At 46.1% G+C, this 19,678-nt stretch overlaps 1 protein-coding gene across 13 annotated transcripts in view; it reads right to left on the bottom strand.

Annotated features, from left to right (window-relative positions):
* Nucleotides 1–19,678, bottom strand: part of NFIA (nuclear factor I A) — a 244,592-nt gene that overhangs the window by 97,836 nt on the left and 127,078 nt on the right. For all 13 annotated transcript variants that reach the window (XM_083157639.1, XM_083157638.1, XM_083157644.1 and 10 more), the window contains exon 3: nt 13,289–13,354. In XM_083157639.1, the coding sequence (XP_083013765.1) occupies nt 13,289–13,354 (66 nt within the window). The remainder of the gene's footprint in view (nt 1–13,288; nt 13,355–19,678) is intronic.

Below are 19,678 nucleotides of genomic sequence, written 5' to 3'. Positions count from 1 at the left end.
TATAATAAAATGACATTGCAATCAAAAGACGTCTATATTTGGGGAGTGTAGGGGGTCAGCATTGCTGCCTCTCATCCCTGAGGTCATGAGTTCGATTCCCACCATGGCATTACCCGAGTGGAGTTTGCATGTTCTCCCACTGACCAGGGGACTCCGGCTCATCGGCTGCTGTGGTACACATCCCAAATTCCCCTGCCACAGTTTTAGCATGCCCTTATGGCAAAACAGTCGCAGGGCATGCTGGGATGTGTAGTTCCACATCAGATGGAGGGCCGCATGTTGAATACCCCTGGTCTGTGGTGCCACAGAGCATTATACGGCGGCAAGGCTCACCGTATGGCATTGCAGAGCAGCACATGATGACCGTAGCTGACTGAGGAAACGCCTGCGGTCTGTGGATCAGGGTCCACTAAGGAGTCACATGGAGAATTCCTGATAGATTTCTCCCAGGCTGCCGGTTCCTGAAATCTCAGCCCCAGAACGATTCCCGACAAGACCCTGATAACTATGTAAAACTATGCTGACGAGTGAACTGTATATATACAAGTGTCCATTAAGGGATGAACTGTGCATTAACAACCGGATTGAAACCACAAGCGAATTTGACTTTGAACATTAAATTGCACCTAAATTATGTATCCAAGTGTTTTATCCACTCACCAGAAGGTGTCCAAAGCACTCTTTTATTATTAACATTAGACTACTCCTTAGCCTTCCATTACCAGGCTCCAGCAGCAAAGTATCTATTGACCAGACTGTGCGCTCGCAGCAGGAGAGGCGCGCACCATCGTGGGCCGTCAGATTCGTGGGATTGTCTGGTGTGTAGGAACCGGGACCATTAACCCTTCCCGAGCAATTGCTCCCTCGGTCCTCTCCACTATGCGCTGGAAACTCTGAGGTAAATTTACTAAATCTTCTACAAATGAAAGGAGGTGGAGTTGTCCATAGCAACCAGAGAAGAACTGGGTTAAAATAGGGCCCAAATTGCACGTGTTTAACCACTGATTCCGATCCTATACGCGGTCCTGTGTGCATCGGATTGGACCCAGGGATCGTCACTGCTGCACCAAGGATCCACCGGATCCAGCAGCGGGGAATGGGATTGCATGCGATATATCGCATGAAAAAGGACCACATGCGATATATATCGCCTTCTAGGCGGCTCAAGGGGGGATTGGCTGCAACTTCTCCCCTTGGAGAAATCACAGTAGTGGATGGGGGCCGTGTGTGGGTCCAGCAGTCCCCAAGATGTCTTCCGGCCCAGAGGTGACGCCATGTTAACTTCCAACAGATCCTCTAGGTCTGGAAGTCATCCTTTCCGACATTCCATATGTAGGCATTCTGCAGGTGCCGACATATTCAATGTCTACATTCCAACAATGCCGTAACGGTTGACATTTTGAATATCAACATTGTAAATGTTGTGCATGGTGCTATAAGTGCAGTCATTTGAGCTGCTGTGACATCACTGGACCCGCCCCGTATGCAAGTCTGCAAAGGAATTTACCTAGTTTTAAAACAGCTGATTTGCAGAGGGGCATGCGTTTGGGTGGAGCAATGGGGTATGTGTGAAATGGCAGATCACATTACATTGGCACAACTGCAATCTGTAAAGGTGTTTCTGAAGGGCTGGATATTCCCCTTGGTGGGCGCTGGGTTGCGTTTAAGCAATGGGGTCAAACAAAGAATTTTATGCTATGCTGTAGTAGTCCTGAGGAGCTTAGCATTTATTATGGAACCCTGGCAGGTATTCCCACTCACCAAGCTGAGCTGGCATAGTGACCCTCACCCCCTGTGTGCTTTGGTGGCATCTCTCCTGCATCTAGCTACGTTCCTTATTTTTCAGTTTGCGTGGACATGTATTCCTCCTGTGCTGATCTGCGTATAGCACAATCTGTGTTAGAACACCGCTCCTCTGCCCTGCCTTCCGTACGGAGCACAGCAATGTGCCGGAATCGCACTGCGAGCCACTTTGGCAGAGAAGGATTCAGAAGGAAACAGCAGCCGGCGCCAGGGCCATTAAACAAGACTGAAGATGCCCTTTTATATCTCCCTCTCTCCATACACCAAAGTATTTAATAAGACACAATGTGCCGCATCACCACTTAAACTGTTGTTTAGGAAATGTGTCTGTACATTGGGAGAGGTAACGGGGGGAGGAAGCCGTTCTGCCAGCGGATGTTCTATTACTTCAGAACAAGATGGAATCAAACAAACGCACGTGACGGAAAACTTACTTACAGCCGATTCGAAAGACATTCTCCGTGCGGCATTAATTCCAGATGCGGCAATCCTTTTTCATTTATAATAAAATAAAAATATATAAAACATATTGTATAAATGAATGGGACTTTTTGCTCAAACAAAAAGGTCGACATGAGTTTTTCAAGTTTTTGACACGGAATTTGACGCTAGTCGGCATGGACGCGGTATCAGTGTACCACTGCGCTCGCCATGCTTCAGGCACGGCGCCTTGATGCTCTCTGCACACCATTATATTCTACCTTTGTGTCCTAGTGGATGGTAGGGTGCGAAATATCGCGTGTTGGCACATGTCGGCTCGAAAAAAAAAGTGACAATTTAGAGGTTTGACTGTCGACCTTCCATTGTCGACATAATGCTTGTGTCGACCTTCCGGCAATGTAGACCTATTTCATGTGTAGACCTAAGGCCCTCATTCTGGTTAGGGAACTCACCCGTATGTTTGCACGGGGAATGCGCATGTGCAGGGCTTCTATACGGCGCCCTCAGAGACTCTTGCAAAGGGGGATGGGGGGGAGGGGCTGGGTTGCGCACCAGACGTCAGCTGCCCCTCCAGCTCTCGGAACAGGAACCCGCAGATCTAAGTCAGCTTAGATATGCAAGCCCTACAGAAATCATTCGATTTCCGGCCTGCAAATGGATGTTTATACAAGACATTCATTCTCAGTGCTGCGGGGACATTCGCCGTGCAGCGGGGGATGGACAATCGCACGCTCGAGGGGCGGCATTACAAGGCTGGAAAAGCACCAAACTACTACTGTTTTGTGAGGCAACCAGCATGACCTTGTACGCCCTGCCGACCGTTAGTGCTCAACCTAGCGACTAAATCCCTTGGGAAGTGCCAGCAATGGAACGCATATGCGTAGCGATGAGTTTCATGTCACCTTTGTATATTAATGTGTTTGTTGCGCCAGTACTACATTCGCGCGCCATTAGAAATAAAGGCCAAAGACCACTTCTCTACCATTCTGTTGAGAATGGAACGCATCCGGCTATACCGGGAACAGCTCTCATAATGCTACGTTTTGAACAGCAAATTGTTTTGTTGGCCGAAAAACCTGTTTTTGTATGTGGCGGCCAAGAGGAGAGTTCTAGCAAGAAATTCCCAAATTTGTCAGGACCCTCCCATCTGAATGAGAACCCTGCAGAGATGATGTTAGACGATGCGTTAATCCGTGCGAGTAAAAAGAAATGCAACCTCGCAAAAACCGGGAGCAAAGGGCCACGGAAAGAAAACATTTTTAGTGCAGATCCCACAGTTCTGTGACCTACGAACATTTCCAAAATAGAATAAAAAGCCCAAGCTTTCAGCAGACATTGGGCCTGATCGGTTGGGATTCCAATTGTGCGCCTCTGCGCATGGGATAAAAGGGACATGTTTAGACCCCCTGGGAATGCAGGAGTGTCGATGCCTGCGTAAATTTGCTTACATACAAAAAAAAAAAACCCGAGTTTATCCCAAAGTCCATGAATCGCGACTGGTGTGGATGTAGGTTTGCCGGAGGCTGCGGTTGCCGGCGTTAGTTTCAGATAGAAGGAGGCAGAAACAGGTGCACAAATAACGGGACCTAATTTCAGATAAAATTTGATTTTCTCTGCTTCTGTGCCGCAGCTGAAATCCGTCAGGAAGAGACCACCGCCAGCCTTCAGCCACTGACCAAATCCAATCACCCTGCCTCGCTTCTACGGAACAGAACAGCTTACCGAAAAAGAAGGGTCCCAGAGAATGTACCATTATTATTCCTTTAACTTAAATAAACTACATACATTTATCAGCGTTAGTACATTGCTAAAGTGCAGCATGTTAGGCTGCGCTGCCTTCATCAACCAATCAGATGACAACTAGAACCTGGTTGGATGCTTTGAGCTACAGAACTTTTTCTGCCCAGGAACTTCTAGGCCTTTGTAATTCATACTTGCCTCCCGAAAACTGCTGGAATGGACTTATTAGGACAATCCCCCCGCAGTCCGGCATGAGTGGTCGCTATGGAGAATAAAGGGAATCGTGGGTCCGTTTAGAGGTGGCCGGGCTAAATGGCATGAAATTGCATCATGTAGCCCCGCCCATTCCTTGCGGACCACGAATAGCAGCATTTTATGCTGATCCATCTTGGACACTCTCCCCAGATAAACCATGGTGAGCTGGCCGTGAGTTTTTGCCTGACGCTCTTCCTAATGCTGCCGCTGGCTGAGGCTCTGTGTCCTGCACTCCGCTAACCACCGGATGACTTAACCACCCACTCTGCTCCTGGCATCTGGTGCGCACAACCTGAATCCGATATAATCCCGGTAAATTCAACACGGCTAAACCAGCCCTGAAATCCGATCGCTGATACCATGATCCTAAAGGGCAGACTGGATAGGCTTATGGTTCTTATCTGCTGTCAAATTCTATGAGCGGGATCCCGAGAAAATGCGGTACAATACCATAAAACGTTTTTTTTTCCCAAACCGGCATTTCCATATGCACTACGCCTGGCTATGCCGACTTTCGGTGATGAGGGTACTACCAGCAATAGTGAATTATCTCAGAGGGCAGTATTCAATGAGAAAGTTCTCCGTGCATGGAGAGCGTTTTATTTCGCTCTCCATGCACTCTCCGTGTTTTAGCGGAGATTCTCCCTGTTCCGGAGCCTCCTGCTCCCACTATTCAATGTATTTAAGACTCGCCGCCACTCGCGGCGAGTCTTAACCCCTGCAGCGGACGAGCGTCCGCGGCAGGGAGCTTTCAGGGAGCCGGGGGACGGAAGCAGCCAGAGAGATTAAAGACTCCCTGGCTGCTCCAGAGGAATGTGGAGGGGAGGTGGGCTCCCCTGGACCCAGGCAGCACAGGCTGCCCCCCCCTATAGCCAGCGGGGGACCCAGTATTCACTGCACCCGATCGTGCATATTAACGATCGGGTGCAGTGAATATATGAATATCTAATGAGCGGCTCGAGCGCTCCGGCCCCCTGCTGGCTGCACTGTGTAAAAAATAAATAAAAAAAAAATATATTTTTTTTAAAAATTAAATATATATTCATGTGCTATAAGCACATGAATAAAAATAACATGCCCCTTCACAGAAAAAAAACCTGATTTTTTTACACCAAAATTTAAAAAAAAAAAACACTTTTAGTTTAAAAGTTCACATTCCAGATCTCCATCAAAAGATGGAGAATTGCTACACGGAGAGAGACTGAGAAAATCACTTAGAAAGACGGAGAATATTTCACATTGAATAGGGTTGCTCGCTTTTGGAGAGCAAAATGCTCCATCCAAGGCGAACAAAGCACAAATTCTCCATAAAACACAGAGAATTTTTCTCATTGAATACTGCCCAGAGAGCCGATGCGTACACATTCGCAGCTGGGGTGTCAACAGCGTAGAAAGTTGAATCGGGCCCAGTGTTTATTTACGGTGGTGCCCAGTTAGGAGTCCGTTGTTAGGGCTCGGACACACAGCTGTTTCCTTTTTCTCTGTTTTGACAGCGGGACTGCAAACACAGCTGGAGCTGGGGATCACTGACCCCTAAATACGTGCACACATGTCTGACGTAGGTGCTGGGTGCCCCGGAGATGCGGCATCCCCTGTATCGCTTGGTGGCTGCTTTGATTCTTTATGTGGAATTTAATCAGAATGTTTGCAGTCAGTCAACGCACAGTTATTGAGAAAGAACATGAAACATAGAATGTGATGTGACGGCAGAGAAGAACCACTTGGCCCATCTATTCTGCCCCTTTATTAACCATATTGTTACCTCAAACCCTATAAGATCATTAGGTCTTTGTAAGGATATCAGTACTCAAGATGAGGCCGTATCAGTGACCTATACAGAACTGGGCACAGTATCTAGATGAGGCCGCACCAGTGACCTATACAGAACTGGGCACAGTATCTAGATGAGGCCGTACCAGTGACCTATACAGAACTGGGCACAGTATCTACAGGAGGCCACACCAGTGACCTATACAGAACTGGGCACAGTATCTAGATGAGGCCGTACCAGTGACCTATACAGAACAGGGCACAGTATCTAGATGAGGCCCTACCAGTGACCTATACAGAACTGGGCAAAGTATTCTAGAGGAGGCCGTACCAGTGACCTATACAGAACTGGACACAGTATCTAGATGAGGCCATACCAGTGACCTATACAGAACTGGGCACAGTATCTAGATGAGGCCGTACCAGTGACCTATACAGAACTGGGCACAGTGCTCTAGATGAGGCCGTACCAGTGACCTATACAGAACTGGGCACAGTATCTAGATGAGGCCGTACCAGTGACCTATACAGAACTGGGCACAGTGCTCTAGATGAGGCCGTACCAGTGACCTATACAGAACTGGACACAGTATCTAGATGAGGCCGTACCAGTGACCTATACAGAACTGGGCACAGTATCTAGATGAGGCCGTACCAGTGACCTATACAGAACTGGACACAGTATCTAGATGAGGCCGTACCAGTGACCTATACAGACCTGGGCACAGTATTCTAGATGAGGCCCTACCAATGACCTATACAGAACTGGGCACAGTATCTAGATGAGGCCGTACCAGTGACCTATACAGAACTGGGCACAGTATTCTAGATGAGGCCCTACCAGTGACCTATACAGAACTGGGCACAGTATCTAGATGAGGCCGTACCAGTGACCTATACAGAACTGGGCACAGTATCTAGATGGGGCCGTACCAGTGACCTATACAGAACAGGGCACAGTATCTAGATGAGGCCCTACCAGTGACCTATACAGAACTGGGCAAAGTATTCTAGATGAGGCCCTACCAGTGACCTATACAGAACTGGACACAGTATCTAGATGAGGCCGTACCAGTGACCTATACAGAACTGGGCACAGTATCTAGATGAGGCCGTACCAGTGACCTATACAGAACTGGGCACAGTATATAGATGAGGCAGTACCAGTGACCTATACAGAACTGGGCACAGTATCTAGATGAGGCCGTACCAGTGACCTATACAGAACTGGACACAGTATCTAGATGAGGCCGTACCAGTGAGCTATACAGAACTGGACACAGTATCTAGATGAGGACGCACCAGTGACCTATACAGAACTGGGCACAGTATACAGATGAGGTAGTACCAGTGACCTATACAGAACTGGGCACAGTATCTAGATGAGGCCACACCAGTGACCTATACAGAACTGGGCATAGTATCTAGATGAGGCCGCACCAATGACCTATACAGAACTGGACACAGTATCTAGATGAGGCCGCACCAGTGACCTATACAGAACTGGACACAGTATCTAGATGAGGCCGCACCAGTGACCTATACAGAACTGGACACAGTATTCTAGATGAGGCCGCACCAGTGACCTATACAGAACTGAACACAGTATTCTAGATGAGGTCGTACCAATAACCTATACAGTGGCATTATTACTTCTTTCTTTCTGCGGCTGATTCCTCTCCCTATGCAACCAAGCATCTGACTAGCCTTCCTCATTGCTTTGTTACATTGCCTACCTGCTTTTAAGTCACCTGTCTAGTCTCCTCTAGATCCCTTTCCTTCTCAGTAGTTTCTAATATACTGCCATTTATACTATATTTAGCCTTTTGATTTTTGAGACACAAGTGCAGGATTGGCATTAAACTGTAGTTGCCAAGCTCTTGACCGTTCTCCTCTAGTCTACCTAGATCATCCATCATTTGATTTACCCCTCCTGGTGTGTCTACCCTGTTGCATACCTTTGTGTCATCTACCAAAAAGGAATACTTCAAATTTGCAATGTCCCCAATAAAGATATTAAAAAGCACTGGTCCAAGTACAGATCCCTGGGGTACTTCTCTGGTGACAATACACTACTGTGAATGCTCTCCATTTACTACAACTCTCTGTTTGTCATCCTGCAATCAAAGTCTTATCCAGCCGACCATCTCAAAATCCAATCCAAAGCTTTCAAATCATCTTAATTGGCTAATTACACCCCATCAGGGTCCAGATTCATCACTTAGGTCCCTGACTATAGGAACCGCTCAGACACAAAACTTCTATGTCATTTTACTTCTGAGTATATTTGTCATTTTAACTCTTTGGGCTACCCATGACTCCAGATTGCCGGCAAGAAGCAAATTAATTTATCGTTTTGTGTCACTGCCCATGACACACGCGCTCTCAAACGGGATTCAAAATCAATAACGAAGTCCTAAAATCAAACAAATATTTCCTTATTTATACAACTGTTGACTATGGGCCATTGATTGTTTTTAAATCAGTGGGTTGATGTGAGGATCTAGAACAGACGTACACACTGGTAGATCTATCTGCAGATCAATCGATCTGACATCACAAATGGGCGGGCGCATGCCCACTGAGCTGCCAATCACCAGCGGTTCCCGACTCGGCTGTACGACGGTCAGCGGAACGCCCGTACACAAAGCACGATGCGCTAATATTTCGGGCATCGACTGTGATGCACAGCAGAAAAACGTGAACGTTGGTAGCTCTCGAGGACTGGAATTGGTTACCACTGGTCTAGACCGACAGTGAATAAGTCAACACCAAAAAGTCGTCATGCAAAACGTCAACATGGACAAAAGGTCTACACAAGAAAGGTTGACATGTTTTGTAAGGATTTTGTGTCAATGTCGACACCTGTCAATATGGTCCCCATATTGGGGTGGCACGTATCTTCACAAGGCCCGCCATGCTATGGGATTTATCGTTCCCAAGTCCAGGTGGATGTTAAAGTATTAAAAAGTCCAAAAAAAATTGAAGAAAAATGTATAATAAAAAGTTCATGTCGGCCTTTTGGTGTTGACACTACATCTGCCAACCGGATACCAGCCTTGGGGTGGTGGCCTTCTTCCCTTAATGGGTTTATCCATTGGATAAAATCTGTTTCAGCGCCAAGGAGTTAACTTTTTGAAAAATATTTATATATATGAAGGAATGTGAAAGATGCGTTAGCAAGTTCAGGCTTATGGCTGGAAAGTGGTGGAACCGGTTGAGCAAGCTGCCGCTACGGAGAACAAAAGGGTTTTATGTTGCTAACTGAGCTCAGGGGCTCGCAAGTTTCTTAAAATAAAATCCTGCCGTTTGGCTGATTCTAATCTCGCTCGCTCCCGGTTTAGATGAGCGAGGCTGAGATGGTACAGATAATCCACCCATCAGGTCAAATGGAAATTCAGGTGACAAGTCTCCTGTGCATGAGATTCAGGCCGCTGGCGCAGTGACTGCAAAACATAGTTCTAAACCATATTCATTATGTACCACATATGTAATATGTAGCTTACTAGATCAAAGCCCTTCAAAATGACAGCTTCTGCAATTTACTTTCACTTTGAGCTGTGACCGTTTTTACTTTCACTTTGAGCTGTGACAGTTTTTACCCAACAAACTCTCCACCCTGCTCCCAGTCCCTATCTGCTCCTACCTCCACTCTGTCTTCACAGCTCCCTCCATAGCCAGCAAGTTTAAAACAGATATAACTGCTCTACTCCACAATGTATATAACATTTTTGGCCAGATGTACTTTGCCTTGGAGACAGATAAAGTGGAGAGATTACCAGCTAACCAGCTCCTAACTACTACAGTACAGACCGTGTTTGAAAGATTACAGTTAGGAGCTGTTTGGTTGGGGCTTTCTCTCCATCCACTATACTTTGGGGGGTTGGGGGGGAGACTTATCAAAGTTTGGCTATAGCTAAATTATCAACCAACTAATCGGCTTCTAACTGTCATTGTCAACCACTCTGTAAAAATTACAGTTATGGGCATATTTGATGGTACTTTATCTCTCTCTCCAATCTTTGCTAAATCTCCCACTCCTTTGAGATAAGTTTGAACTTAAGTGAGATTTTAAAGTGTTAAGGGGTGTACACACGGAGCAAATTTGTGCAATTTTCTAAGCGATCTGACTAGATTGCTTAGACAGTAAGCACAGATCTCTCCGTGTGAATGCTCCGACAGATTAAATATCTCTTGCTAACTAAGTCAGTGCATGCAGTCAAAATCTATTAAGATTGCTTAGCAAATCTAAGATTGCTACCGCAAATCTCTCTGTGTGTACAGAATGAGAGATACTGATCGCAATATCTCTTTCTGAACAGCTACCCGGCCTTTTTTTGCTTAAGCAAAATTGCTTAGCACAAATCTCTGCGTGTGTATGTTCAACATTTTTCTTTCCTTGGTATAAGCTTCCAATTGCAGTCTCGGCAAACGTGCGACTGTGTAAACCAGGCATGTCCAAACTATGGCCCTCCAGCTGTTGTGAAACTACAAGTCCCATCATGCCTTGCCACAGATTTGCTATAAAGCACTGAACTATGGCAAGGCATGCTGTTATGTGTAGTTTCACAACAGCTGGAGGGCCACAGTTTGGACATGCCTGGTGTAAACCCTTGCCCCGAAAACTGCTCACTGGGCCTATACCATTTAGGGGAAAATTTACTAAAGTTTTGAAAAATGAAAATAGGTGATGTTGCCCGTAGCAACTATTCCGTCCATCATTTCTCTATTGCATCCTAGAAAATGATAGACAGAATTTGATTGGCTGCTTTGCGCAACATCACCTCTTAATTTTTGAAGATTTTGTCAATTTAATCTGTAGCATCTCTATAGAAAGAATTCTTCTTTTAGAAGCCTGAAGTGCTGTACACGGCGTCAGCCTATAGTGGGCGCTGTGAGTCTATTTTTGATGGGTGTGGCTGGATCGCTGGTGAAGGCACATCTGTAATCTACCCCCTGAATGTTACTGTGACTATGCCAGATATTTGTAGAATAAACAGCCTTCTGCTTTATAAATCACAGGGGAGAATAATATTAGAAATTAGCATGCAAGCAACCGGGGGCTTTATACGAAGCTGGAGAATTCTGCAAATAGATTTATACTGATAGCGGAGCCAGGCTGTACACAACTGAGCACAGTCCTTACATGAAAGCTGCAAACCAACTTCACTAATAAAATACATGGCTTTCTCCTGTTAGCTACATCTCAATGTCGCTGTGTTTGTGAAGTGAAGGCGCTCAGGGCCGCAATACTCCACAGTGAGGTAACGCAGTAGCACGCCTAAAGTACTGCTTAGGGGGGGGGGGGGGGGGGGGTGTCAAAATATATATTATGTTCTCCTGTCTCAAGAAATAAACAGCCCGCACTACCTGTGCAAGTCAGTTAATCAGGAACGGTTCCTTTAAGGAGAACACCTCATATGCACAATGAAGAGAAGGAAGTATGTCCTTATGTAGTGCAATTATGAAAACTTACACGAGTAAAATGTAACTTTTAATCATTGTGTCTCCTCATATGGACATGGTGAGGACTGCCATTTGTCAGATGCAGAACCAATTCACAAAATGGCTCCACCAAGGTCTATTTGGGAACCATACAAAGAGGGGAACTACCAGAGATGCATCATTCGTTGGGCAACCTAGGCTCCGGCCTAGTTATCAGTGATCATGGCTGGGCCTAGGTGAGTCTAGCCCATTTTATGCCATTTTTTTCTTGACAACCAGGGGGTTGGGCGGTTGGGGGGGGGGGGAGGCCCCAAATCTGTGGTCTGTGGCAAATCTTAAGGTCTGTGGATCAGTAACGTCTTCGTTCTAGTGCTCATAAACAAAAGTTGAGTGGAGACTGACTTTATTTGCGAAGGCAGAAGAAATCATTCGATGGTTGGTGACTATTGATTGATTTCTTACTATCGGAGGTATGCAAGGGGATGTGTTCACACGGTTCCGAGGGGGGGCTGCGCCTTAGGCGCTCAGTAAGCTGCCATGTTTGCAGCTCACCGAACCAACCTGATTTGATCCGTTTGTTTGTTCATTCAGGGATCTATTAACTAAGCCTTGGGTGGATGGAGATAACCAACCAATCAGCTCCTGTAACACGGCAGTTAGCAGCTCACTGAATAGAGTGTCCATCGGTAATCGTGCAGTATTCCTGCAGGATTTAGAACTTCCCAGTGCCGCACAGAGACCTACAGTATAACCCAGGCTGAAAATTCACATTAATTCCATTAATTAATACAGAATGCTATCAGCCTGGATTAGGAAGGCACCAGCTATCTCTCACGTCTCATCGTGCTGTCAGTTAGGGTATGTATTATTTGGGACTAATGATCACCTTACGGAACTCCTTGCAAGTGGTATTAGCAATTTTGGGTTGAGAGAACTTTTAAGCTGATAGCAAGTGCAGTAATCTGTATTCCCAGTAGTATTGGAGACAGTTGTTATCTATGTACTGCCTCCCCCTCCCTCCATGTCATTTATAACCAGAGTATATATTGTAATTACTGGTTTCATACACTGACCGTTATCTCACTGACATACACCGCATGGTGATATAATGATGTATAGGGGCGATCATTTCCTAGTCTGGTCTGCACCATGACAGTTTCACTCCCTCTTGTAAAAGATCCTTTTAAAAAGGTATAATAATAGGAATAACTGTCATTATAATTATGATTGGAATTACGCGACTTTATCTCTGTCCACTGTATCTCTCTCTGAGGCTTAGTACATAGACCGGGCAACTTCTTCACTCTTTTCCCTGCCTGATATATCAAACCCTTTATTTATCTCCACTTTATAGCCCTCCAAGGCTTGATTCACCCCCCCCCCCCGCCATAAGAGCATATATTGTACAAAAATAATAATTGTAGCAAAGCAATCACCGACAGTTACATTTATAAACTGATCAATTAGAAACAGTTGTGAGACACACATAAGTCATGCCTACCACGGGATCTGTTCCACGGACAACATTACATACATAGGAATTGAGCAATTTAGGTTTTTTAACCCCTCACACACATGCATTGTGGAGGCGGCCATTTTGAGAACAGAACCAACGTCAATAAGAAGTTACTAGCTGTGGGGCCTGTAATATTACGGACGTGAATGGTTTCCACTGCATTGGTAGGCAGCATTCTTAGGCAAGAACCCTGGTTATGCCCACAATATGGCCGCCTCCGCCACCTGCTGCACTTTAAGTGTTTACACACACACACACACACACACACACACACACACACACACACACACAGAGTAAATGCTGTGATATGTAACTCACCATTCTCTGGCTGGTCCTTTATATCAACCTCACTGGGCTGGCTGGGACTCTCTGACTGATTTGAATCTGGTAAAAACAAAAATATATATATTTTTCAAATTTTTTTTAAATATATGTAACAAAAAGTTAAAGTGCTCATTTATTCAGTGCTGTGAAACAATTGTGAAAACGTTGCCCCCAGCCAAGAACGAAGGTGCAGACGCTTAATCAATAACTACACCAGTGACATAAATAACTCTAAACTGACAGACCGTCAGCCGGCCCTGTGTAGCACTATAAGCCCAAAACACCTGTCAAACGTGATTCCACCCCCGTGCGCTCGGACATAATACTGTGAAATCAGGCCTTGTACCATGGATAAAAATAAATGGTCTTATCTGAGAACAATGGAAGTCCGCTCACCATGTGTGGACCGCGTCGGTTCTCAGCCAGCCACCTCAAAGTAAACATATACCTCTCAGAGCATAGTACGGTGACAACACTTTGCAGATTTATAGTAAAAACTCACAATTAATCAAAAAAAACTTTAACTAAACAAATTACGGGAGTCAGGTAACGATGGACTACTACCACGACAAACGCGCGCCTCGTTGGGGAAAACTTTATTTTTTTTTAACTAAACAACATTCGGTCTCCTCTTTGATACAAAAGAAAACAACGGAATTCCACATGGCGACAATGATCGAGGTGACAAAGAGACTCGTCTCCCGTCTCGTATTCCTGCAGAGGACTAATGTGTAAGAGCAGTGAGAGCTGTCAATCATGCGGGAGCAACAGGTAATCGGATGAATAGATTAATATTTGTCCATACATAATTAATGCAAATGAGTGATCCATATTGGAAGCATTTCCATTAAATCAATAGAATTACTTAGTGCAGTGGGCTCTGAACATTCCATTGACTTTGTGTACTGGGCATTAACTCATTTCCCGAGAGCCGGGCTGGATAAGCAGCTGCTTAAACACAGATACCCGGCTGATTAGCAAAATGTATTTATTGCTGGTTTCATCTATCTATCTAGTAGGGTGGTTGATTAGGAACATTGCTGAAAACAGCCCTACTGTGTTTCCTAAGCTTCAAAAGTGATACAATTGAGAGTGATAAACAACCAACCAATCGGCTCCTGCCTGACATTTTTAAAACGCAGTCTGTCATGGCAGACAGGAGCTGATTGGCTGGCTGATTGGCTAACCCGGGTACACACTATACGATATGGACCACCGCCAATATCTTTAATGCAGTCACTGACGTTATTGTCAGATTTTCACGGCATGTTCAGACAATTGTAGGGATCGTTAACGACACGCGGGTGCATGCATCGTTAACGATATAATGGGTACACACTAAAGGTGCGTTCAAACTGGGCAATTCATTGAACGATATCACTCATTTTGGCTAAGATGTAGCTTTCATAATATCACCAAGTATGTATACAACAAACGAGTTGTGTGCGGTCCTGTGGGTCATTAACAACCCCCACCCCCCCCTCCCCTTGTCATCTGTACATGCAGATGAATTTGACACATCGTTTACGATGCCGCGAATCACAGAGCACCTACACGGTATTATCGCGCATATTGTCGGACAAAACAAAACATTTATACGTATAACCTAATTTGGTACTTGTTTCCTAGAACGGCCACAATCGGGGGTAATCGTGTACCTTAACTTAAGGTACACGATTACCCCCAATGGACCCGATTTCCTTTAAAATCAGGTCCATTTTGCCGGCAAAGGCAAAATCGGGTCCATCGCGTCGGTTGGGTGCATTAACATGGCACGCGACCGACACGATGCACCCATTTTGCCATAGGGTTCAATGTTAAAATATTTTTAACATTGTAATCGGGCAAAAAATGGGAAATGGGCCAATATGGCCAATTTCTCATTGTATATGCCCCCCCCCCCCATTGTGAACGTCACCCTACGATTGACGCCAACCCGAAGCGTGGCGAGCGTAGCGAGCCCGCAAGGGGCAGCGGTACGCATCCTCCGACCGTTTCATACCCCTACTATCCACATCGGCGTGGAGTTGATTTTATAAAGTGTGGCGAGCGTAGCGAGCCACCGAGCCCGAAGCGCGGCGAGCTCAGCGAGCCCCGCGAGGGGACGCGTATACCTGTGAAGTTATACACGTCCGCTCGCCACGCTTCGGGCTCGGTGGCTCGCTGTGCTCGCCACACTTTATATTCTCAACTACACGCCGACGTGGATAGTAGGGGTATGAAAAGGTCGGAGGACGCGTACCGGCTACGCTCGCCACGCTTCGGGTTGGCGTCAATCGTGGGGTGCCGTTGAGGGGGTTAAAATTGGGGTCTGGGGAGATTTTTACATTGAATCCAATGTAAAATAGGGTCCCAGGGACCCTATTCACATTTCAATCAATGTAAAAATCGGGACCATCGCGTCGGTCGCATGCGATGCGATCGAAGCGACCGACCCGATCAACATCGGTGTGGCCGTTCTAGGAAACAAGTACCCCTAATTTTCTGTCCAGGCTTATAATCCACAGATCACTTTGCAAGAGAAGAGTCCTCCAGGTGCAGATCATATACCGTAATAGTATTGAAAAACTGCTGCAAAACAGGCCGTGGACCATAACGTGACCTGGAAAGGAACGTGGCAAGTGTCGCCGTTTAATGCCGGGGCGAGCTCTGGTGTCTGGATGATGGTTGGCAATTGTAAACCGTCCGTGTCCGTCAGATAAACCGCTCACCTATGACAATGAAGTTCTCGGGGGCCTTGACCGGCTGCGTTTTGGCACGTCGGCCGTCGCTGGCTGATGGCAATCTTTTATGTACAGCCCACAACTATTGGACGGTGCTGGCCAGATGGCTGAGGGCCCAGTGGACAAGTGAATTTACATAGCACTCAGATAACACCATCTAGAATGCAGTCAGTGCATTGCTTCCAGGTACAGGACAAGGAGGAAGGAGTAGGCTACGTGAACACGGGAGGGTGACCGGGGGAGAGAACGTTAGACACATAGGGATCCCTACAGGAATGAGAGCCTCATGAGTAAAAAATACAGACAAGGCTTCTGTCCCGTCATCTGTCTCCGGTAGAGTTATGGTAAAACAAAATAATTTTATTGCTGTTACGCATTCACAGCCGACGTCCAGACAGAGATGGTCGTAAAACTCAGATTACTACACTGGAGCGAGCAATGCTACAGCGCACGTACACGGAGCGGAGGCAGGACGGACCCTAGTCTATATTATTATTCATTTCATGGGAGATGTATGAAGCCTCCTAAAGAGTGGAGAAGTGCGTAAGAGGAGAGGTTGCCTACAGCAACTAGCTTGTAGCGATCTTTTCATTTTAGAACGCACTTAACATATGCTAACTAGAAGTTGGTTGGTTGCTACGGACAACTTCTTTAGAAGGCTTGATGCATTTCCACCTTAGAACTGGATTGGCTGCTATGGGCAACACATACCGACATTCTAGCTGCCGACTTTGGGAGGAAGCGGCCATTTTGGCACAGTGGTTCAGGCCCTGTTATAGATAGCCAAAAATAAAGGCATTGTTAAGTGGGGGTGTGGCCACAATGATCTGATTGTGGGAAGTGGGTGGCGCTGGACAGACGGCATTGTGGGATACTGGGAGCAGCACCCGATTTTAGGGGGTTATTCTGGTCCGTTTGCACAGACCGTACGCTCGCACAGGGACCGATGTTTGGCGTATGTGCAGCCGCATTTCTGTGCATACGCTGGGTGCGTGCGGCCATGGTGAAAATAGTGTTTGTGAGCGGAGGCGGATAGTCACACCCAAGGGAATGCCCAGCGTTTCATGGGCATTCCCATGGTAATCGGGCCATGACGTGGGTGCTGGGGGCAGCTGCCCACCCACTTCCTTCTGCATGCCCATCTAATGTTACCTCAGAGTAACCCTAGATGTGTGTGTGCCTTCCACACCATTTGATGGTCAGCTATCATCGAATGATGAGGGTGTTTCCCCAGAGCCTCCAAATGGATGTTTATGTAAAATGATCCGTTTGCAGCCCCTGCGAATGAACGCAGCGTGCGAGGGGGGGTTGTGTGCGTATCGGCAATCGTAGGGTGGCGTCTGTTGGACTTGTAGCCTTGCGAATCAACCAGAATAAGGTCCTTCGTAAAGTATTGAGAAACACCTTCGCGTGGATGCCCTTCTAATCCATAGTAACCAATCAGAATTCCATAGCAACCAAACAGAAACCAATAGCAAACAATCAGAAACCCAAGAACAGCCAATAAGAAAACCACTGCAACCAACCAGAAATCCAACGCAAAATATCGGCAAAGCTAACCTGGTAATATTAGGCGAAGGGATGGACAGGTTCTCCAATATCCCAAGAACACCTATGCTATTACACCTGTAATGTTATATTACAATTATACAACTGTTCTACAGTATTTGCCACCGAAAAACCCCCAGACTTCCCATGATCTCTGCAAACAACGTCGGCAGTTTGTTTTCTGTAGAAAAGAACCGAAAACGCAGTGTCGCGCACAGTGTGGAACGCACTATAGACTGAAAAAACAGAAGAGGTGATTTTTTTTGTTAACCTGGAACATTGGAACATTTGCTCGTGCGCCGTACTGTAAAATTCCATTTCCCGGCCAAGTCCTTTATCCTGTGGCTTTCATCTGTTCTGTTTATCCAACTGCTAGACCATATATCAGCCAAAATGTGGCCTTTTAGGTTATTAAAAGAGGGTGCGTGTGTGTGGCGGGGGTGGTGCACAAACAATAACGAATTTGTATTCAGTAGTCTACGGTAACGCTAAACTTGCATTTATTTCCCCCCACTGGCGAAATTAACGGACCGGTTCAGACCAAAACCCCTGTGCAAACACCTTCACCCAGGTGTTGGCACTGTGAGGGGATTGAAGGGGCCGCCCCCAAATCGGAGATCAGTAGTCATCTGAAAATTAAGTATTGACTTACTTTTCAGACCGAAGGCTGACAAAATCATTTGATGGTCAGCGGCCATCGATTGGATTATTGCCTTGCTGGCCGCATGCTCATCCGCGGCGACTTAAAACACGGAGAATGGCGGGCAAGCGGGTGATGCACTCCTGTGCTCAGCTAGATATATTTTTTAAGGATTGCATATTCAAATAAGGCGCAAACTAAAAAAAATAAAATAATGAGCGAGTAACAAAAAAAGGCTTCCTACGTATAAAAAGGGAAAAGAAAACACAACGCACAACTATCCTGTGCTTCAAGCTGGGAAAATATGGGAGCCCATTGTCGCTCTTTTATATACTTTATAAAAGGGGGGATAAAATCCCCAAAGAGAGAGAGACAAAAAATGTAATTGCCTCAACCTTTCTTCCGAGACAAAAATAAACACTTTCCCCGCTTGTTTGTATGCTCGTCAGTTGCGTTCCATGCACCAGCGGGCAAAAACAAAAGAAAGTTCTAGATTCTCAGACAAAATGCAGAATCTCCCCAAACAACGGGCAGGGGGTGGGCAGCAGGGGGGCGACGGGGGGGAAATTTGTGAGAGCCTGACAGTGCATTCAATATGGCAGTAGACATCCATAAAGAATCAAAAGTCCCCTCGCTAATTAAATATGCATTGACAGACTTTTTTTTTTTGATCGATGCATGGCAGAGATCCGATGACACACCTGCGAAAATCCGGAGCTCGGGGCTCCGAGGACAGGGGTAGAAATAGCAGCCTCTCATCTTATCTTTGTTTTCAGAGGCTCTCCATCTCTAGACTTTAGATATCTAATTTAATTCTCTCACCCCTCTGCAAACTGGATTAAGAAAGTCAATACCGCCTTTGTGCACCGCGCAGGAACACAGTGCGTTTCTTTCATTCAATTTAGGTGTGACCTTTCGACCAAGGTAATGACAACTGTCTGGGAGTAAGGTAAGGCTGCGGGAAAGGAGGCCGTGCCGGTATAGAGCTTTCAGCACAGGTAGGTCACAGCGGAAGGGAGGCGGGAGGCACACGACTCCGTAATGCACACAACGGTAAACAGAACATTAAAAGGCACAAAAAGAATGCAAAAGAAAAAGCATTTTATGGGCCTACGATGTGAACGAATTAAAATACATTTTCAAAATAATTTATAAGGAGCCTGGTGCATGTTTTAGGAAATAAGGGAAAACGAAGACGGGTTCAAAAGTGTACGCCGTCTCCTCGTTACAGCAGACAACTGCTGATGTATCAATTACTTTGCTCTTGAGTCGAGTGTCTCACAAACAGACAGACCGGAGGGGGGGGGGGGGGGGGGGATAAATAGCAGCTAAATGCATTGCAATTTTTGCCGAATTTGATTTGGCGCTTTGGAGAAGATTTGGCGGCCTGAGAGATCGCGGTTTAGCAGAAGCGTCAAAATTGCCAACATTGATGTGAGAGATCCTCAAAATATCCGCTAAAAATGCCGGCGC

This window comes from Crinia signifera, chromosome 8 (assembly GCF_055691185.1).
Source record: "Crinia signifera chromosome 8, ASM5569118v1, whole genome shotgun sequence".
Lineage (NCBI taxonomy): Eukaryota > Metazoa > Chordata > Amphibia > Anura > Myobatrachidae > Crinia > Crinia signifera.
Note: the sequence above shows the minus strand (reverse complement) of the source record. Positions and strands in the feature narration are given on the sequence as shown.